The sequence below is a fragment of the Anastrepha obliqua genome, chromosome 1 (assembly GCF_027943255.1).
Source record: "Anastrepha obliqua isolate idAnaObli1 chromosome 1, idAnaObli1_1.0, whole genome shotgun sequence".
In the NCBI taxonomy this organism is placed as follows: domain Eukaryota; kingdom Metazoa; phylum Arthropoda; class Insecta; order Diptera; family Tephritidae; genus Anastrepha; species Anastrepha obliqua.
Window position 1 is genome coordinate 170151747 of NC_072892.1, and position 20805 is coordinate 170172551.

The 20805-nt window shown below is 40.5% G+C and overlaps 1 protein-coding gene across 1 annotated transcript in view; it reads left to right on the forward strand.

Moving 5' to 3' along the window:
- LOC129240867 (putative mediator of RNA polymerase II transcription subunit 12) overlaps nt 1-4207 on the forward strand; it is a 123613-nt gene extending 119406 nt beyond the window's left edge. The window contains exon 5 of the mRNA XM_054876910.1: nt 2522-4207. Within this exon, the coding sequence (XP_054732885.1) occupies nt 2522-3015 (494 nt within the window). The 3' untranslated portion in view covers nt 3016-4207. The remainder of the gene's footprint in view (nt 1-2521) is intronic.
- The last annotated feature ends 16598 nt before the right edge of the window (nt 4208-20805 follow it).

A 20805-nucleotide genomic window follows, 5' to 3' on the forward strand; every position in this document is an offset into this window, starting at 1 on the left:
TTGTAAATAAATTTTAATCAGCACACGGAAAAGTTTTCTTTGCGTTTAGAAAAAAGCAAACTACGGAGTGTATTTTTGCCCTGACAAAGTTCCTCATAAAAGATCTCATTCTTTCTGCCATTCGGTTTCAAACTTTAAATAACCGAATAAAGATTTCCTTAAGTGAAAATCTTTATTTTATTCAATAAAAAAGTTATTCGGAAACAAAATGAAATGATTTCTTTCGCGCCACCTTGTTAAAGACAGCCGAATATCAGCAAATAGAATAGGAAATCTGTTTACTTACGTCACCTGCTTATCATAACATCCGTCAATTTTATAATTAAAATTGTACCACAATTTGGAATGCTACGCTGAGCAATTTAAGCATTAATTTATTAGCGAAATATTTTTTTTATTTATTAGCATTTCTATGCACCAACATTTTTTACTTATCACTTATCATTTTTATTTGGCTAATTATGCAAATTTTTCAATTTCCTAAAAATAAGTTTATATTTCAATGATAAGGAATATTTAATTTTACTTCAGTGACTTGATTAAACATTTTTTTATATATTTTTTTATAAAAACATATATCCTATATAAAGGGTGGTTAAGTTTCAAGGGCCGATGTGGATTTTGAATAAAATACAATTTTTTTAAGAAATTATTATCATTTCTCTTTATTATGATAATATTCTAATAGCTCAATTACGCAGGGAATAAAATATTGGCCAAATGGCCGTCGTGGTCTCGGCGGCACACCTCCATCCGATGGTCCAAATTTTCGATGACGCTGAAGCATAATTTAGGTTCTATGCCGTTAATGTGCCGAATTATCTCAACCTTTAGCTATTGAATTGTTGCTGGGGTATATCGACGTACACCATTTCTTTCCAATAACCCCAAAGAAAGAAGTCCAACGGTGTCGAATCACATGATCTTGGCGACCAATTGACATCGCCGCGACGTGAGATTATTCGGCCATCAAATTTTTCGCGCAAAAGAGCCATTGTTTGGTTAGCTGTGTGACAAGTGGCAACGTCCTGTTGAAACCACATATCGCCCACATCCATATCTTCCAATTCGGGCCATAAAAATTTCGTTATCATCTGATGATAGCGAACACTATTCACAGTAACTGCCTGACCGGCCTCATTTTGGAAAAAATACCGCCCATAAACCGCACCGAACAGTCACTCTTTGTAGGTGCATTGGTTTCTCGGCAATCACTCTTGGATTATCATTCACCCAAATGCGGGAATTCTGCTTATTGACGAACCCACTGAGGTGAAAATGTGCCTCATCACTGAAGATGATTTTCTTCGAAAATTGGTCATTCATTGTTGCCATTTCCTGCCACCATTCTGACCATTGACGACGCTTGAAATGGTCAAGCGGCTTTAGTTCTTGAGTCGATTGCACCTTGTAAGCGTGTAAATGCAAGTCTTTATGCATAATGTTCATCAACGACGAGCGTGAAAGGTGCAATTGTTGGGCACGACGACGAGCTGAGATGGACGGATCTTCAACCACACTATCGCGAACAGCAGCAATATTTTCTGTGGTAGAAGCTGTAAGAGCATACACTGGTGTTTTCACATATCCTACAGACCCGGTTTGCTCAAACTTTTGCAAAATTTTTCCGATTGTACGTACATTTGGACGATTAAATTGACAGAAAAAATCACGAAGTGCGCGATATGCATTTTAATTTGAACGCCCGTTTTCATAATAAGCCTGAATAACTTTAACGCGTTGCTTGATTGTGTATCTTTCCATGTTTCAAATTGAGTTAGTTTGAAATTGAAAAATATTAAATCAAGTGCGAAAAAAAGATTAACGTTTAGGTGTGGTTTACATTCAACATTGGCCCTTAAAATGTATTTAACCACCTTTTATATGAAAGAAAACAAACAGAAAAAATTGTCAAAAATCAACCCAAGTCTTGAAACACTTGACACCTGCACTTTATTGGACCAAAATTAAATGTTCTGTAAAACTGCAAGCGAGAAATTTTTCTGAAAATTCAACGTAAAATGTGTGGACCTTTGATGAAAATTTGCCGAATTTCTACAAATTTTATACGAAGCTCAAAACTTTGGTTTATATGGTGTGTGTTGTAGTATGAACTATGTTTTTATAGAAAAATAATTAAACTAAAAAATGAATAAATAGTGAAGACTTATCAAGAGGTGGTGTACACCTTCTTTCGACACTCACCGTATGTAAACTTTGCATAATGAAAATAAGGGTAAAATATTCGTGAATCGGTAGAAAATTAATTGAAATTTTCTGTCAATTATATCAAAATTCACTCGTGAGTGAGTTACAGAATACCCGCCCGAGTTTGTCTTTCCAAAAAAGTACACAAAAACTCACTTTTATTCTGGTTCTAGTTAAAGTGTACATTTTCAATCAGACTTCTTCTCTCCACCCCCTCAGCGCATCTAGTTAAATCAGAATTATATTTCTAGAGAAAACTTAATAAATTTCCAAATTCAAAACATTTCACCTCTATTTTTCTTCTTTTTTTCAGTGCGAAGCAACCGAAATTCTCCAAAGGAGAAGCGCAAATGCTCACCTGAATTAAAAGGACGTCCCATAGCGAGTGCGACAACACGAGAACAACAAGGGGACCGAAATCAGCAGCAGCAACAGCAACAGCAACAACAACAACAAAAGCTGCAGCAGCAACAACAAAAGCAACAGCAGCAGCAACAACAAAAGCAACAAATTAAAGCCAAAGAAATGCAACAGCAAGACAAGAAGAAGGTCAAAACTACTGCTGCTGGTAGCCAAAAGAATGTGACGAATGGAAAAGTTGTTGCGCAGGAATGCACAACAGTCGAAGAAGTACAACAAGTAAACAGCGCGACTGACAATATCAACAACAATAAACAAGAGGATAGTAAGAAACCGTCGGCAAAGGTTGAGGGCGCTTTAGATGGCAATTTATTGCATGGCTGCCACTGGCAATGGCGGAGAAGTCGCCTGCGACTTTGCAAAGAAGCACAGCAACAACAACAATAACAATCAAGTGAAGTACTGTCAGTTTATAAAGGCTACGCAGTCGAGGAGCAATTGTTCATCACAGTGTCCAGGGCGGCGACGACGATGAGGACGACAAATGTCAGCAGTTGAATAGTTGTAGAACTTATGCTTGGCCTGAGAGCGGGGGATTGGGGGTAGAGGGAGATAGAGAGAGAGTTTTTAATGCATTGGAGAGTTACGGCGTCAGGTGTGCTGAAACTGCATGGGGTAGGGGGCGGATGCAATTGCTATGGGGCAGTTGATTGTGAGTGGCATTGTGACGGAAGGAAATGCGATGGTCAACAATGCGCTCGTTAAACTCGAGTTGAAGTCAAGTAAGAAATCAGCAGATAACATGAAATAAGGTGGAAAAGTCACGAAATGTTAAGCGAAAAGAAACCAAAACGAATGCAAGAAGTACATATAGGAATAAAACTAAGAAAAACTAGAAAAAAATTCACAAAACTAAAATAGAAATAAGTAGAGAAATTGTAGTGCAGATGAAGTTGCAAGCGAAAATGTAAGAGCAGCAAAAACAAATCGACAACAACCACAATTTATAACCACCCAGATTAGCAGTTGTTGGTGTGCCGTTTGGCTTTGGCTCAGCAAGGCGCGCCGCGGTGTAGTGCAGCCAGCCACTGCTGAGGGATTAGCAACAATATCAAAATTATCATTGCTCAACTGGGAAATCATGTAGCATTTGGAACGTGCAACATTCAGCACACGAAGTGTGGCAATAAGCAAGCAGAACAATGAGTCGTGTAGTGCTGAACGTGTTTGAAACATACAAAACAACAACTATGCATGTGCAATAATGTTTGCAGCAAACAGCAGGGCGAGCTGCAGCCGCACATACAAACAAACAAGAGACGAGGAAAAGCAAAAAAAAAAAACAAAAAAACCGAAAAAGGGGAAAATAAACACCAACAAGTTGTTCACAAAGAAAAATGTGTGTGTGTATGTATGTGTGCCAATAAAAACTCGCTGCAGGCGCACAGTGTGGCCGAAATCTAAAGCAACGGCTAATAAAAATTAATAAGTAGATGAGTATATATATAGAAAAAGCCGTTATCGATATGTTACTGTTCCACGCATTGATCTTATTTGACTTTGAGAGCATCAGCGTCGCCAGTACTGGCTTAGAAATACACCAAAATATTTATTGTATAAAAAGGCATTAATCAATTGAGTTGAATAAAGAATCAGGATAGTTTTAGGTTAAGCTTTCATCCATAAAATGTTTAAGTAAGTGTATCACGAAATTTAAATAAAAACTACAAAAAATAAACAGAACATAACTTTTCACGTATTTTATTTTTTAAAACTTGGCTAACTTTATCAAAACGGCGCTTCAGTGCTACTTGAGAGTGCCCGACTGGCAATTCAACCATTTCACCTACCTGCTAATTACATGAATTAAGGAAGCACAAAAGTGCACTGGTCCGAAATCTCGGGCATAAAATAGCCAAATAAAAAAGAAAACGTTTTTTCAAACAGTGGTCGCCCCTCGACAAGCAATGGCAAGCCTCTGGGTGTATTTCTGCCATTAAAAAGGTTAGGTTAGGTTGACCTAGCTGGCTGAAAGCCATCACATAGCCCTATTGATCCTTAGTGTTACCAGATGAAGCTAGACCCTTACGTTTCTTTGTAGTAGACACCTAGACAAATACGTCTGCGTCTTTTGCGAATCTAAGTAAACTTTGGAGCTCTATCCCCGAGATTCACTCTAACTTCTCATATTGTAGAGCTCCTAAACATTTTAATCTGGTTCTAGCTAATGCAGGACAGGAACATAGAAGGTGTTCCAGCGTTTCCCTCTCTTCTAGTTCATTGCAAAGTCTGCAGTTATCGTTGTTTGTAATTCTCATCTTGTACGCGTGCGCCGCTAGCAAATTGTGGCCTGTCAGTATACCTACACGATAGTTATGCTTTCTTTCCTAGACAGAGCTAGTACGAATCGGACGTATTTATGCATTCTGTATACACATGATTTTCGCGGTTTTGCAAGTGGCTAGATTATTCCACCTCCTATCCGTATTTGCATGTCCGCAGCGATGTCTTTGTATGCCGTATTTAAAAGTTTCAGTATGTCGTTTTCTTCTTCGAATTTTCTGTAAACAGCGCTTTTGGCAATCTCATCTACAATTTCGTTTCCTGCAATGCCTTATGTTCGGATATATAATAGATATGCAATCGTCTGCCTGTGGCTAATCTCGCTATGGCTTCCCTGCTTTTTAGAACATTTTTAGATGAAATTTCATATGAGTTTATTGCTTTTGTCGCAGCTTGACATATTTATTTTGGCGTTGCTTGATGTCTTTGCGATTGCTATTTCTGCAGCCTTTCCTACAGCGAAGACTTCTGCTTGAAAGGCCCTCCAGTGGTCAGGAAGCTTAAATGGCTGCCTGATGTCTAGCTCTGCGCAATAGATCCCTGCCCCTACTCCATCTACCATTTTCCAGCCGTCAGTAAATATATTAAGAGTATTTGGGTTAGATTTCATTCCTTTTTTCCATCCCTCTTTTTCCATTGTTGTTCGGAATTTCTTCACCCAATTGCATTTCGGAGTCATATAGTCCATTTGGACCCTATAACTAATGCCTATTCAGCTATGTGCGAATAATTTACAGGTAAATTCGCCTGTCGCGCTGAGTCTTACGGCGGATTTAGCTGCTAGGCATTCCGCCGCAATATCTATCGGTGACAGGTTGAGTATTCTTGTTCTGCCTTCAAAAAAATCATCTGCCGTTCTGAGGTGGCACACATTCTGTCAAAAAAGTACCGGGAACTGTTAAATATTATAACGTAAGTTAATTGTTTGATCATGAGAATTTATTTTACCGCCTTCAAAATAGGCTCCATTCGAAGCAATGCACACAGTCCAATGATTAGTCCAGTCATCAAAGCACCTTTTAAACGCGTTTGAAGAGATCTTCTTCAGCTCCTTCAGCGAATACTCCTTATTAGCCTCCACCGACTCAAAGCGGCGTCCGCGGAGTAGCAATTTATGTTTTGGGAAAAGGAAAATGTTACAAGGGGCTAAATCCGCTGAATACGGTGGTTGTTCGATAACATTTGTCGAGGTTTTGATCAAAAAAGTGTTCACAATATGAGCCTTGTGCGACGGTGCGTTATCATGGCGCAAGATCCCTGAGTTTTCTTTCCACAAATTGGGCCATTTCCTACGCACATTCTCTCTCAAATGTCGTATAACTTCCACATAATATTCTTGGTTTACCGCAGAGCCATTTGGAACCAATTTCGAGTGCACAGCACCATGAAAATCAAAGAAAACGAGTAGCATGACTTTCACTTATGACCGACTTTGACGTAGTTTTTTGGGTTTCGGCTCATGTGGATAGCGCCATTCCGCCGCCTGGTTGCATGTTGATTGGTTTGCATGCCAAACTCATATACCCACGTCTCATCACCTGTTATGATGCGCTGATGCGCTGGATAAACGTTGAGTCCAAATTCACTTGCTCAAGCATGTCTTCAGCCACCTTCTTCCGGTACATTTTTTGAAAGAAATTCAACTCTCTTGGAACGAGTCGAGCAGCCCTACGTCTCATGTCCAATTGATGGTGTAAAATGTTGGGAATTGATTCCTGAGATATGCTAAGGTCACGAGCTGCCTTCTTCAAACTTAAATGATGGTTTTTCAGCACCATTTACTTGACCTTGTCGATGTTTTCACCCGTTGAAGGCGTTGATGGGCGACCTGATCGAGGCAAGTCTTCTACATTTTCTCGGTCCTCCACTCGTAGACCCATGTGCTTGGCACAGCACTCTCGCTGTAGGGTTTCCGCATCATTCTCAACGATTCGGCACACGAAATATCGTTCAAAACACAAAATTTAAGAAAAATTCTTTGTTCGATATTTTTATCCACAGTGAAAATCGGTTGACTGAAATAATTAAATGCCAAAAACAAGCTAATTGACCCAAACAATGGCCGGTAAACAAAGCTACAAGCTTGGAAATTTAATGGTGTAGAGTCCCCAGGACTTTCTGTGGTCTGCGTCTATTGTACTGGGGCCACAGGGTTTTCGAAATAGTTCATAAATAAATGGAGCTCCAACTTTTCTGCGCTTTCCTGAAATATGCGATTCCTCTATAACAGCAGTCAGGGGGACATTAAACAGAGGAATATAAAGGAAGTTGTTCCACAGGGTGGAGCCCTTTCACCATTGCCTTTCAACTTCTACATATCGAAGCTCCTCTAGCCACCAGAGGCTGTCCCCTTGCGCTGAGGATTGTACAATAATGGTGTCGAGCAATGTCATAGATGGCCTGTGCGCAAAGTAAACGATTACCTCACCTATCTTTCTCGCTTTTTCACTGCAAGCAATCTACAGTTTTCCCCCACTAAATTCACAGCGACCCTCTTCCCTCCCTGGACAAAGGAGGCCAAACTACAGCTCAAGGCCAAAGTCGACGACATCTCAATACTGTAAACAACCCCACCATTTTGAGAGTAACCTTTGACAGTTTGCTCTCCCCCTTTCTGCGCCCACAACCGCAATTGCTACTAAAGTCCAAAACAGCCACAAGGTCCTCAAATCGCTAGTTGGCAGTCCTTGAGACAAAGACAAAGAAATGTTGCTAGTGACATTTAAAATAACTTCCCGGCCGGTTCTAAATTATGCTGCGTCTGTCTGGTCACCTGGAACTACTGATAGGTAGTGAGCACAGCTATAGACATGCTAAGCCCCTGCTATTCGGACAGCGACGGGATGCCTCCTGATGTCCCCTCTACAACACCTACATAATGAGGCACAGATGCTCCCTGTAAAAGAGCACAACAAATTGTTTCTACTAGGGTGCTACCGCAGGTTTGAACCATTTGAGCATGCTTGAACCAAATGCGCCTCCCAGGTACGTCCGGAGGCACCTCTTCAATTACTCCGACGAGATCCAGGACAAAACAAATGAACAACTACTGGACCGGACAATGTTTACACAGACATTTAACGACATTCATCGGGAAACACTTACCACCTTCTTAAACTCCCGATTCCCGAATGCCGTAATCGGAGTCCAACCACTAGTCACAGCAGATGAAGAGCTCTAGCTACCACGAGAGACCCAGGAACCCTTGGCTCAATTACGTTCTGGATACTGTAGCAGGTAAAATTGACTCCGACATACTAAACGTATGTCCAGCATGTGACCAAACCTGTCGAAATAGCAAGTTTCCTGGGCTTACTGTTTGATGAGCTAGACGAAGACGACCGGTAACTACATTGCACTGACAGGGATTAGCATGCTGCTACAACAACAACAACAACCAATTCAATCGACCCCTTCTTGGCAAGTTCATCAGCAATTTCATTTCCCTCTATGTTTCTACGTCCTGGAACACAGACCAGAGAAATGTTACTCGCACAACTAAGAGATTTCATCTCTTCCTAACAGGAGTTGACCAGTTTGATTCTCCGACTCCGGATTCCATCTTGAAGCCGTGAGTGAAGACAAAGGTGCCAGCCTCGGTGCATATTTTCCGCTCATTCCAATCCTGTCTACTTTGAAATAGTGCCTTTGGTCGGATAGAGAGATGTGTTCCAAGTTCGGAGAAATACGGTGTTAACTGTCTTAAAATGCTGTCATGTCCTTTGAGAGATTGCCTCCAGAGGCCAACCTCCTTTAACCTGATTGCACTTTGAGCAGGGATGGAAATAACGTAAAACTCGATGGGAAGTAAGTGCAAAACGACAGTAGGGGAAGCTTTGGGACAAATTCTACCTGCTCCGGTGATGTCAATGCATGCAGTCCTTTACACCCTCCCCATTTTAGTGGTATTATTGCCCTTCGGAAAAGCTTCCCAGCAAACCAGTACAATAAAGTTGCCAGTATCACTGCGTTGTACATCGAGAGTATGACCTGAGTTCCCAACAGTTTTATATAAATAAACTATTCAATAGTAATTTCTTCTTTGTTTTATTTATTTTTTTACAAAAAATAGTTAATTTTTTATTTTATTTTTTTTTAATTTTGGGTAAAAATCATATAATTATGCATTTTAAAAAAAGGATATCTCTCCTTTGAAATTTTCGCCTTGCCGTTAATTGGTCACTGAGTAATTTTGATCACTGTATCCTAGTTTAGCTGCACTGTACCATTCAAGTTTGCAGTAAAAACGAAACTATCGGTGCTCCGTCTAGCTGAGGACACTGCACCTTAGTCATATGAGCAGGTGTAGTACCGTCGCAGAAAAGGAAAAAAAATCCTGCGAGTGACAACAAATTATACAGCAGCGCAAATCAAGTTCTTGCAAAGAAGCACACACTGCTGCATAGTTGTTGTTGTTGACTATTTACCAAGCGTCGGTGGTGGCAAACTTTGAAGTAACAAAAATTCCCAGGCAATTTTGTCGCATTGTTTTTTGTTTATGCTTATGTGTGTGTATGTGTATACCTATATCCATATTTCCTTATGCCCTTTGTACATATGCACACTCATACTGGTACGAGGTTATTTTGCTTTCATTTATGCTTACCTGCTTATTACTTCCTACTTATTACTTATCTTCCTCTTCCATCCATACCACACTTCGTGGGAATCTTCAATAGTTCGAAAGAGTATTGAAGTTTTCTGCTGTCAGTTTCTTCAGATCGCTGCCACTTGCCCCTTCACAGCTTCATCGGACTCAATCAAGGCACATTAATTAAAGGTGGTGGCACTAGACCAACAACAATATTTTGTACTTCTGAGTGTCAAAGAAAAGTATAGGCAAAGTGGAAAACAAAGAATGAATTCGTCTCGTTTCACTCTCGTCTGACAGCCACATGGATACGGCGAATGAAAAAATAAATAAATCAGCTGATTTACCACCTTTAATATATTCGCCGTGAACTTAATCGTATCTATTCAAATGGAGCTTTCGCCTTGGGAAACCAGAACCATTCCATGTCAACTGATTCAAGCATTTTAGATGCGGTTTTCAATTATTTTGAAAATTGAGTTATTCGGAGGGTTGAATAATAATAGAGTCAAAAAATTTGAAAAAAAATTGAATAGTTGAAAATTTTGGTATAAAGTTTATAAAGTCAAATATCTTAAATATTTTTTCAACATAAATTTTTTTTATAAAAAATGTTTTGTAAAAAAAAATAATTTTTCAACCAAAATTTTTGGGAATGTAGGTACTTTTTTTCTTTCAAATACAAACAATTTTTGGAATGTACTTTTTTTTCTTTGAAATACAAAAATGTTTCTTTTCCAATTTCTTAAATTTTTGTCAACATAAAATTTTTTTTAATAAAAGATATTTTGTTAAAAAAATTAATTTTTCAACCAAAATTTTTGGGAATATACCTGTTTTTCTTGCAACTATAAAAATTGTTGGGAATGCACTTTTCTTCTCTTTTAAATACAAACATTTTTCCTTTCAAATGTTTTTTCAACATAAAATTTGTTTTTATAAATAATATTTTGTACAAAAAATTAATTTTTCAACCAAAATTTTTGGGAATATTCTTTTTTTTTCTTTCAAATACACAAATTTTTGGAAATGTACTTTTTTTCTTTCAAATACAAAAATTTTTTCTTTCAAATATCTTAAATTTTTTTTCAACATCAAATTTAAAAAAAAAAAAAATATTTCGTAAAAAATAAATTTTTAAACGAAAATTTTTGGGAATATATATTTTTTTTTGAAATCCAAAAATTTTGCAGAATGTCCTTTTTTTCTTTCAAATATCTAAAAATTTTTTCAAGATAAAATTTTTTTTATAAATAATATTTTGTACAAAAAATTAATTTTTCAACCAAAATTTTTGGGATTGTGCTTTTTTCTTTCAAATACAAAATTTTTTTCTTTAAATTTACTTAGAAAGTTAGCAGAATCGATGAGAAAAAGGCTGTTTTGTGTCGTTAAAGAAATGGTGCTTCCATAGAATACTAAAATATTCTAGACGACAGAAGGAAAAATTCGGGAAAAGTATACTTTTGTTAAACGATCGCTTTAATTAAACAGTGTCTTATCATTTTGAAATGCCTGAAAATACCTTTTTGCTAAAAATTTTCTTTATGTATTAAAAAAAGTTCTAAATGCTGTAATGAAACAGATAACTTTTAGCACTTTAATCGATGTGTAAAATTCTTACTTCCCTCCAAAATCCATGCATTGAAATACTTTGAAGAATAAGGCGCGTTTTATGATTATGAAACGCTCCTTAGAAACACAATCAACTATCAAACACATACAAAAACAATCGCCACCGCCAATGCAATGCTTAAAAGTTATTTTGGTTTCATAATTTTTAGTTCGCCACCAGTCCAACTCTAATCGATCAATCCAAATCCCTATAGCATACCTACTAATTGAAATATGCCACCAATGTGAGCAGTCTGCCTTCGCATTTTCTAGCAGCCATATAATTTGGCAATACTTTGGTTTTTTTTTCTGGATTTTCAACTACAGCGGGTATTGCCGAGAACTTAAGCTCAACTGGCGCATTGCTTCTCTACACCCAGCTGTAGCTCAATGGCGCGGTCGCATCAAATCGTGCAGTACTGTAGTGTAACTTTTTTGCCTTAGTAAAGCTTACGATATTTGTGGTTTTCCACTGTTTGATTTGTTAAAAGCGATTGCTTAGCATGGCAAGCATATGTGGCATCATACAAATGTGGTTACACGGCGTATACGTAACTGTCCTCGTGTCTTGTGTAAAGTTTTTTCAAGCTGTTGCTGCTGATCGAAATGTGATATTTTTGGTTATGCTGTGCAGAGTTTTTTGTTTTTGAATATTTTGTATGCAATTTATGGATTTATAGGAGGGCTTATAATTAACATTTTTTTACTTAAATTGTATGAATTACCAACTAAGGGTCCATTAAATACACACTTTTAGAGTGCTCATATTTTGAATAGTTTTCCTAAATTCCTTTTTTTCATTATCATTAATTATTTTTAAAAGCATAGCTCACTTTATACAAAATACCATATAAATGAAAGTTTTATTTGGAATTTGCAGCTTCTATGTAAATGAGAAATGGGAAGAGAAAAATATGATTTTACTGCAAAAACGGAACACTGACATGCACCTTTCGTTAACAGCACCTTGTGGTAGAAACCAGCTGGAGTTTTGACCATACTTTGCTGGAAGCGGCTGAACATATGTTCAATGCGGAATGAGGTGGCGCATCGCCTTTGTGCATAGCCTATGACTTCTGACCTCGGATGTCATGCAAGATTCTTGTCCGGCTCGTACTGGGAATATTTGCATGTAAATGAGTTTTATGAGGAAAGGCGAAATATATCAGGCACCGTTTATAGCGTTGCTTGTTCCCTACTTTGTAGATAACTCTCCAAGTAAAATTTTTGTAATTATTTGGTTTGCTAATAGGAAAATTACAGAGACACATTGAGCATCTAAAACTATAATGGTTTAAAATTATAAATGAAAATAAAGAAAGCTCAAACGTGCGCATATCAAATTGGCTGACACCCATTACTTTGTTGCACCATGATTTAAATCACTCAAAAACAATAAGAAACAACTATCGTTTTCGTTTTTTTTTTTTTAACTACAAGTTTCAGTTATGATTTTTCGAAGTAGTTTATGAATTTAAGAGCTCTTGATTCCTTTCGCTAATAAAGGCTACGTTAGACGTCGCAAAACTCACTCAGCCAAAAACAAAGATTAGTTAAATATCCAATGTCAGGAAAGTTTTTTTTTAAAAACTGTTTAGAAAAAAAAAACTAGCTTGGAAGATTATATTAAAACCCATTTCACTCATAATAGCAGATCAAACTATAGTACCCTTACGCAGTTGCTGTTCGGTTTTCCGATAAGTGAAAATGAAATCGAAAATTTTATTAAAAATAGGAAACCATATAAGGGCACAGGTTTGTGATGGAATTCCATCTGAAATTCTTAAACTTATAGATCACCAGAATTTACAACTCCAGTAAAACATTTCAATCACTTAAGACTTAAATATAAGTATGAAGGGTGCGGCCTCGGTAGTCTAACGTAAGAGCACTAGCCTGTCATCTCAAAGGTTATGGATTAGAATCCCACGTAAAGCACGGTCCTTTTCCAAATTTACCTACTTTCTCTACAAAAACAACCTCATCATGTTGGTCTCCTTGACGCGGGGATGAGGCTTAAGTGGTGGTCTGACCCCCATAGCATGGGGGCCAAACCAACACGAATTAAGAGGGAAGCTCCACATGGGGATTGGCTAGCCATCCACTTGCTTTACGGCGTACTTGGTGGCCACCCAATCACCATGCGAAGATCACCGTACCGACGAAGATCCCTTTGTCATCCCCAAACCCCCTACATCCCGTTATTTCCTCTCCTAGCCCACCCCCTAATCCAGGGTGTTATGCGATACCGTGCCCATAGGATGGTTTGCAGCCAGGGGGTTCACCAGACCGGCTGTATTTCAACGGCGCCTTCCTAACACCGGGCCGCCTTAGCATGGGGCGCTGCCGTGGTGGACCGTGTTGAATTCCCCATTATAAAAATAGACCACTGCGCTCGCCTCGCCGAGCAGGTGGTCGTACGAAAAAGATGAACACAAACCAAAATTCAAGCAACAAAACTTCCATTGTAGCGGGAGCAGGCTACAGTGGTCGTAACTCTACTGCCAAACAAACACATAACGCTCTTCAGCGCGGAGGTGCCGTTGTCAACGAAGACTCGGACCACGAAAGCGTTGTGAGCATTAACACAGCTGAGGAAGAGGCTCTTCTGCGTTCTCCGGCTGGATCCAATGGTGCTGCTTCGGATAGCAAGATCAGACCAAGGATCAAGCCTGATAAAGAGAAGCTGAAGGCCAAAGCCCGATACAAGGCCGCGGTCAAAGTTTGTGACCGATTTGGCAGCAAGTCCAACCTGACGAGGCAAGAGGAGGAACGGTTGGCTTGGGCCAGAGAGGAGATCAAAAATGGCCGGGCCTTCTACGCAACAAAGCCAATGTTCGCGGCTTCCAATCCGAAATATGCGAACAAAATCGAAGAAGAGCTAGCCATCAAGAGGCAGCGTTCTGCGGATAGTGAGGCCTCAGGGCCATCAAAAAAGCAGAAGCACAGGCACGAGACGGCTAAACCGAAAAACAATGACGAAAGACCTACGACATCGAAAGCAGCGGCAGCGGCCAGTGAAATTGCCAAGAGACATCTCATAGTGGCACTCACTGACCGTAGCGACCAGCTCGGGCGAATGTCGCAGGAACGGTGGAAGGTAGTGGAAATGAAGCTACTGGAAACCTTGTTTACAAAAATGGACGCAGAGCCGGACGCACCCATGCCAGCATTCGACGGAGCAGGGTGGTTCAGCGGCGTCAAAATCACATGGCTAAAGGAAGCGGTAAAAACGCTTCACGGCCTGTGGGAGGGGGCATCACTGGAAATTGTTGATCGCAGCTGCATTCCCTCAATACCAAAGGCAAAGGTTTTCATTCCGCGAGTGGTAAAACCGGAATATGCGCTGCGACTACTACAACGACAAAACACGGACGTGCCGACAGACGATTGGAAAGTGTTGAGTGTGGCAAAACCAGCAACCGCTGATGGAGGCCAGGACTACATCATCCAAATCAACAAGCCGGCAGAGGACCTGCTTTACGCGCGATTCGGGAGGATGGCTTGGGGAGTTGGTAGCGTGCACCTTCGCCTCAAAAAGCGCAACCCGACAGATGACAACCACAACACGCTCGCTGCGGGGGAGGTGGAAAAGGATCTCGGTATAGAAGAGATCATGGAAGCCTCCCTCAACATACAGGAAGTGGAGAAGGGTGACTTGGAGGTAGTATCCAACCCCGAGAAGGTACTGAAGCCAGATGCTGAAAGTCCTTCAGTTAACCTCCACAAAAGTAAGAACGCCTCAGCCGAGCTCCTGCTCAACATAGAGCGAGTCGGCTACGATGTGGCTCTAGTCCAGGAACCATGGATAGTGTCGGGCAACATAGTCTCCGGTCTAAAGTCAAACAACTACAACACATACATCCCGATTGTAAAAAATAAGGTAAGAACAGTGATATTGGTCAAAAAAAGTATATGTTCTTACATTGATAACAATCTCTCTTCAGACGATCTGACAGTGGTGGCGCTGGAGGGCTGCAAGGATGAGACGCTACTCTTTGGGTCCTGCTATATGCCACATGATGGAGAAGCACCACAGACGGAACTTCGGAAGCTGGTAGAAACAGCTGCCAGAAAGAAGCACGCTCTGGTGGTAGGAACGGACGCAAACGCACATCACACGGTCTGGGGAAGTGCAGATATAAACGACCGAGGTGAGTCACTATTTACCTATATTCTTCAAAGTAGCCTAGAAATAGCTAATAGAGGTGAAGAACCAACATATGTGGGACCAACCTCGAAGAATGTACTCGATTTAACACTCTACACAAGCAGGCATGTTATGGTTCAGGAATGGGAAGTGTTGAGTAGGCCCTCATTCTCTGATCACAGATACATAAGCTTTCAGGTCATATTCCGCTCAAAGAACAAGATTACATCCTTTAGAAATCCTAAGAATACGAACTGGGACTTGTATAGGGATATACTATCAAAAACACCAATGATACCCCGGAAATACAAGTCACACGTCGCACTTGAGAAAGGGGTTGAATTGTTTGCAACTACTCTCGTCAAAGCCTTTAAAAGATCCTGCCCTCCAACACGTAATAAACGCAAGGTGAAGCCTCCCTGGTGGAACAGGGAATTAGGAGCACAAAGGCGTAGAGTACATGAATTCTATAGGTTAGCCAAAGTGGCTGACAATGAGTTCTGTTGGAAAGAGTATAAGGATCTACTAAAAGTATACAAGAAAGAGATACGTAAAGCCAAGAGAGAATCTTGGAAAGACTTCTGTAGCAGTATGGAAGACACTAACGATGTGGCTAGACTCAGGAAACTGCTATCCAAGAATCCGTCTATGCCAAGAACAATACGAAAAATTAACGGGGAGTGGGCTGACAGCTGTGAGAACTCTCTAGAAGACCTAGTCAGTACACATTTTCCAGGGTGTGCGGACATTACAGATCTCGAACCTAGAGGAGATATTGTGCAAGAAATCCCGACGAACGTAATTACAACCAACAAAATAGAATGGGCTATACAAAGTTTCGACCCATATAAATCGCCAGGACTGGATGGAATCTTCCCAGCCATGCTCCAAAAGGTAAGCCACCTTGTGGTACCATGGTTAAGAATGATATTCAGGGGATGCCTGAGGTTCAGCTACGTTCCTGTATCGTGGAGAGAAGCGAGGGTTGTGTTTATTCCAAAAGCGGGAAAAAGCAACCCTCTATACTCAAAAGAATACAGGCCCATTAGTTTGACTTCATTTCTCCTGAAAACGTTAGAGAAGATTCTAGATACATACATTAGAGACACAATTGCGCCGGACGAATTATTAAAAGCGCAGCATGCTTACACTAAAGGCAGATCCACTGAAACTGCACTTCACTCATTTGTACTAAACATAGAAAAGGCGTTAGAATATAAGGAGTATGCTCTAGGAGTATTTCTAGATATATCAGGGGCCTTTAACAACGTGACAAAAGATGCTATTTTAAATAGCATAGAGTCACTTAACGTGCAACCCGCGGTTTATCTATGGATAAGGCTAGTAGCTGCAGAAAGATAAGAGCGGAGTGGAACGATGCGACCGTCACCAAATATGCATGCAGAGGTACTCCGCAAGGTGGGGTACTATCGCCGCTATTATGGCTACTAGTAGCAAATGAAATTCTTAAGAAACTTGACAGAGGGGCACCTAAACTAGTGGCATATGCCGATGACATAGCTATAGTAGTTACAGGAAAGTACCTGGACACCATCAGTAATGTGATGAACAACACTCTCAAAACGATACACCAATGGGCATCTCACGCAGGGCTAGGGATAAACGCGGGAAAAACGGACATGGTACTTTTTACCAGGAAGTACAAAGTTCCGGCGTGGAACCTCCCGAAGCTAGGCAACAACGAATTACTTCTCAAAGATTATGCAAGGTACCTCGGAGTAATATTGGACAGCAAATTGCTGTGGAAGCACAACGTTGAGGAGAGGGTGAAAAAGGCCAGTAATGCGTTGTACGCATGTAAAAGAATGCTGGGCGTTACTTGGGGTCTATCACCCTCCCTGATGCATTGGTGCTACACAGCAGTAGTCAGACCGATATTGCTGTACGGAACCTTAGTATGGTGGACTGCGACAAAAAAACTGACATACTTAATGCCGCTGGAAAGGATTCAACGACTCGCTGCTCTGTGCATAACAGGAGCGATGAAGACCACTCCAACGGCGGCGCTGGAAATGATACTCAGCATGCCACCTATTGACCTCATGGCGGAAAACCTGGCAGCGAAATCCGCGAGAAGGCTAATGGCTGCGGGGGTATTCATCTGCAGAACCTTCGGTCATAGCTCAATAGGAAAGTGGAGCTCAGGTGGCACAGACTACATGACTCCGTACTTTAATTGGGAGAGAAGGTTCCGTACTACAATTGAAGAGGAGGGATGGTATAAAGGCATGAAGCCTGGCCATAGAACCTTTCACATCTATACAGACGGCTCGAAAACTCCAGACGGAGTGGGAGCGGGTATCTACTGCTCAAAACTAGGAATAAGGCAGTCTATCAAGCTGCCAGACCACAGCAGTATTTTCCAAGCGGAAGTTTTTGCTGTGGGGAAGGCCGCGGAGCTAGCCTACACTAGAACAAGAAAGAACTCAACAATTAATATATACGTGGATAGTCAAGCAGCAATAAGAGCAATAAGCTCATATTGTATTAAATCCAAAAATGTTCGACGGAGCAGGGAGGCCATAGAAAGGCTAGCCGAAAACAGTAGGCTGCATATCTACTGGGTACCTGGTCACAAAGGCATTATAGTAGATGAGATAGCAAAAAGTGCTGTGAGACTACCATTTGAACAAGAGAACGACATACCGAGACCGCTAAACACAATATACAATGAAATGGACGACCACATGAAAAGGCAAGTGAAAGCTAGGTGGACTAACCTGACCACATGCAAAACAGCAAAACTCATGTGTAGAACCAACGACAAAAAACTCACTCAATTCGTACTCACGCTCTCGCGAAAGGAATGCAGAACTATCATAGGTATGCTAACAGGTCACAATCTATTGGCTGCACATGCGTACAAGATAGGGATTGCTAACACGGACAAATGCAGAAAATGCAGAGAGGATGTTGAGGAGACTTTAGAGACAAAAACGCGACTAAGATGCCTGGGAGCCCCACTGTTTGAGGGTCTGGAAGACGTCTCAAAAGCGGAGCTCCCAGACCTACTTAGATTCGCCAAAAGCGCTGACATCCTACACGATGTCTACTTTAGGGATTCATAGAGGTCGGTCTCTATCTGGTATCGCTAGGGACCAAAAGGTCTATGCGTGGCTTATTGCCAACCAGGCTAACCTAACCTAACCTCTACAAAAACAAAGTCGGTGTAGTACACATAACAGAAGCGCAAACTTTCAAGGCAGACAAAGAAAGAGGGGGAGACCCGAGAAAGAATGAGAGAGAGAGAGAGAGAAAGAATATATGGTATATCTAAATGAATTCACAACATTTGCAGATAAGAAAGGGTGTTTTTTTTAGAGGTTAGGTTTTCAAGTTGGCACTACTTTTTTCGTAGGTGGTCTTTTTGACAGCTGTCACTTGATTTATGCTCAGTTTGGTTTGCCATTTCATAATGAATAGACTTACACTTGAACAACGTTTGCAAATCGTGCAAATTTATTACGAAAATAATGATTCGGTTCGCGCGACGCATCGAAGAAAATTTTGTTCAGCGATGAAGCTCACTTTTGGTTGAATGGGTATGTCAATAAGCAAAATTGTCGCATTTGGAGTGAACATAATCCACAAGCCATTGCTGAGACGCCGTTACATCCTCAAAAAGTCACTGTTTGGTGTGCTCTATGGGCAGAGGGAATCATTGGTCCATATTTCTTTAAAAATGAAGCCGGCCATAATGTTACAGTCAATGGAGAGCGTTATAGAGCCATGATTAATGACTTTTTCGTGCCTGAATTGGAAGATGTTGATGTGGACGACCTTTGGTTCCAACAAGACGGCGCTACATGCCATATAGCCAACGCAACAATCGATTTATTGAAGGAAACTTTTGGTGAGCGCATTATCTCGCTCCGTGGACCTGTGGCGTGGCCTCCAAGATCGTGCGATATAACACCGCTGGACTATTTCTTGTCGGGCTATGTGAAGTCGCTTGTCTACGCAGATAAGCCCGAGACGATTGACGTCTTGGAAGAGAATATTCGGCGCGTTATTGCTGACATACGGCCCCAATTGCTGCAAAAAGTGGTCGAAAATTGGGCCTCTCGGCTGGAATTTATTCGAGCCAGACGCGGCGGCCACTTGCCCGAAATCATTTTTAAAACATAATGGCAAACCCTTATCTTTATAATAAAGCTAAATTTTTGGCCATAACATTAAATTATATACGTTGCATTTCATCTTGAAAACCTAACCTCTAAAAAAACACCCTTTACAAATAGACAAAATTTACAAAAAAGACGGAGAAGGGTCAACCGGTGTAGGTAAACGTCGGTCATAAACCATGGCAACAACGCGCACTACTCCGAGTGTTTATCAACCGCACAAGCGTAGCGATTCCAGGACCGTAGCAATGGCACAAATTACCGCAAGGCAACACCAATAAATCCGACGGCGGAATGGATATCACTTTATAGTACGTAGCAAGCACTAGCCAGGAAACGGAAATAAGCGCCAAAAAGTAGACACAAAAAAAAAAAAAATTAAAAAAAATTGGGACCAAAACCGCCCCAAACAGTAGGCACCAAAAATATATTTCCTACAAGTTTGCACCAACAAACAAGCGCCAAAGAGTGGGCAATGTTATTTCTCACTAGAAATTAGCAATCACAAGGAAAAACTCAGGAAATATAGCTTAAAGTGTGTTTAAGATATATATAAGGTATAGCTCTCTCTTTCCTTTTCATATACGTTATATCTTTTTTCTCTCGCGGAACCCAAAACGTTGCAAGAAGCGGACAGCCGCGGTAATAGCACAGACACACCACATTAGCGAAGTCCTCAACCATCTGTGTGATCCTTCTGGTACAAAAATGTGACACACAGATGGCGCTCCAAACAGTAAGAAGGCGCTGTTCCTAAGGAACGAAATTATTTAGAACTGGTAGCGGCAGGCTAATCACTGTCCGAAATCAAAATAGATTAACGAAACCAACTCAACACTGAGTCTTGTCGAGGACCTATGCTTCCGAAAGTAGTGAACAAGGAAACGAAAAAAAATTTTAATAAAAATAAAGGAAAGAAGGTACTTTTATCCAATTATTCTATCTCTATTTTTAGCTGCATCCCATAATTCTGTAACATAGCAAATGCCCGTCCAATGCCTTATATTCCGTAAACATGATAACATTTTTTCCTTCCATTATTAATTGTAACATGTGGCATTTGGTTTTTCTCATGATATGTCCAAGATAAGCTGTCTTGCGACGTTTTATTGTTTGTAGAAATTCTCGCTCAAGATTAACTCGTCGTAGAACTTCTAAGTTGGAAAATAGATCCGTCCACGGAATTTTCGAAATTCGGCTAAAAATCCACATTTTGAAGGCCTCGATTCTGTTCATCTCACAGACTTTGAGACTTTTGTCCAACATTCCGTGCCATATCAAAGCACAGACCACACATAACACTTCACAAAACGAATTTTAAGATTCATATCGAAGTCATGGCAGCTTACGATCTCTCTAAATTTGCAAAATGAAGATCTAGCCATTTCTATTCT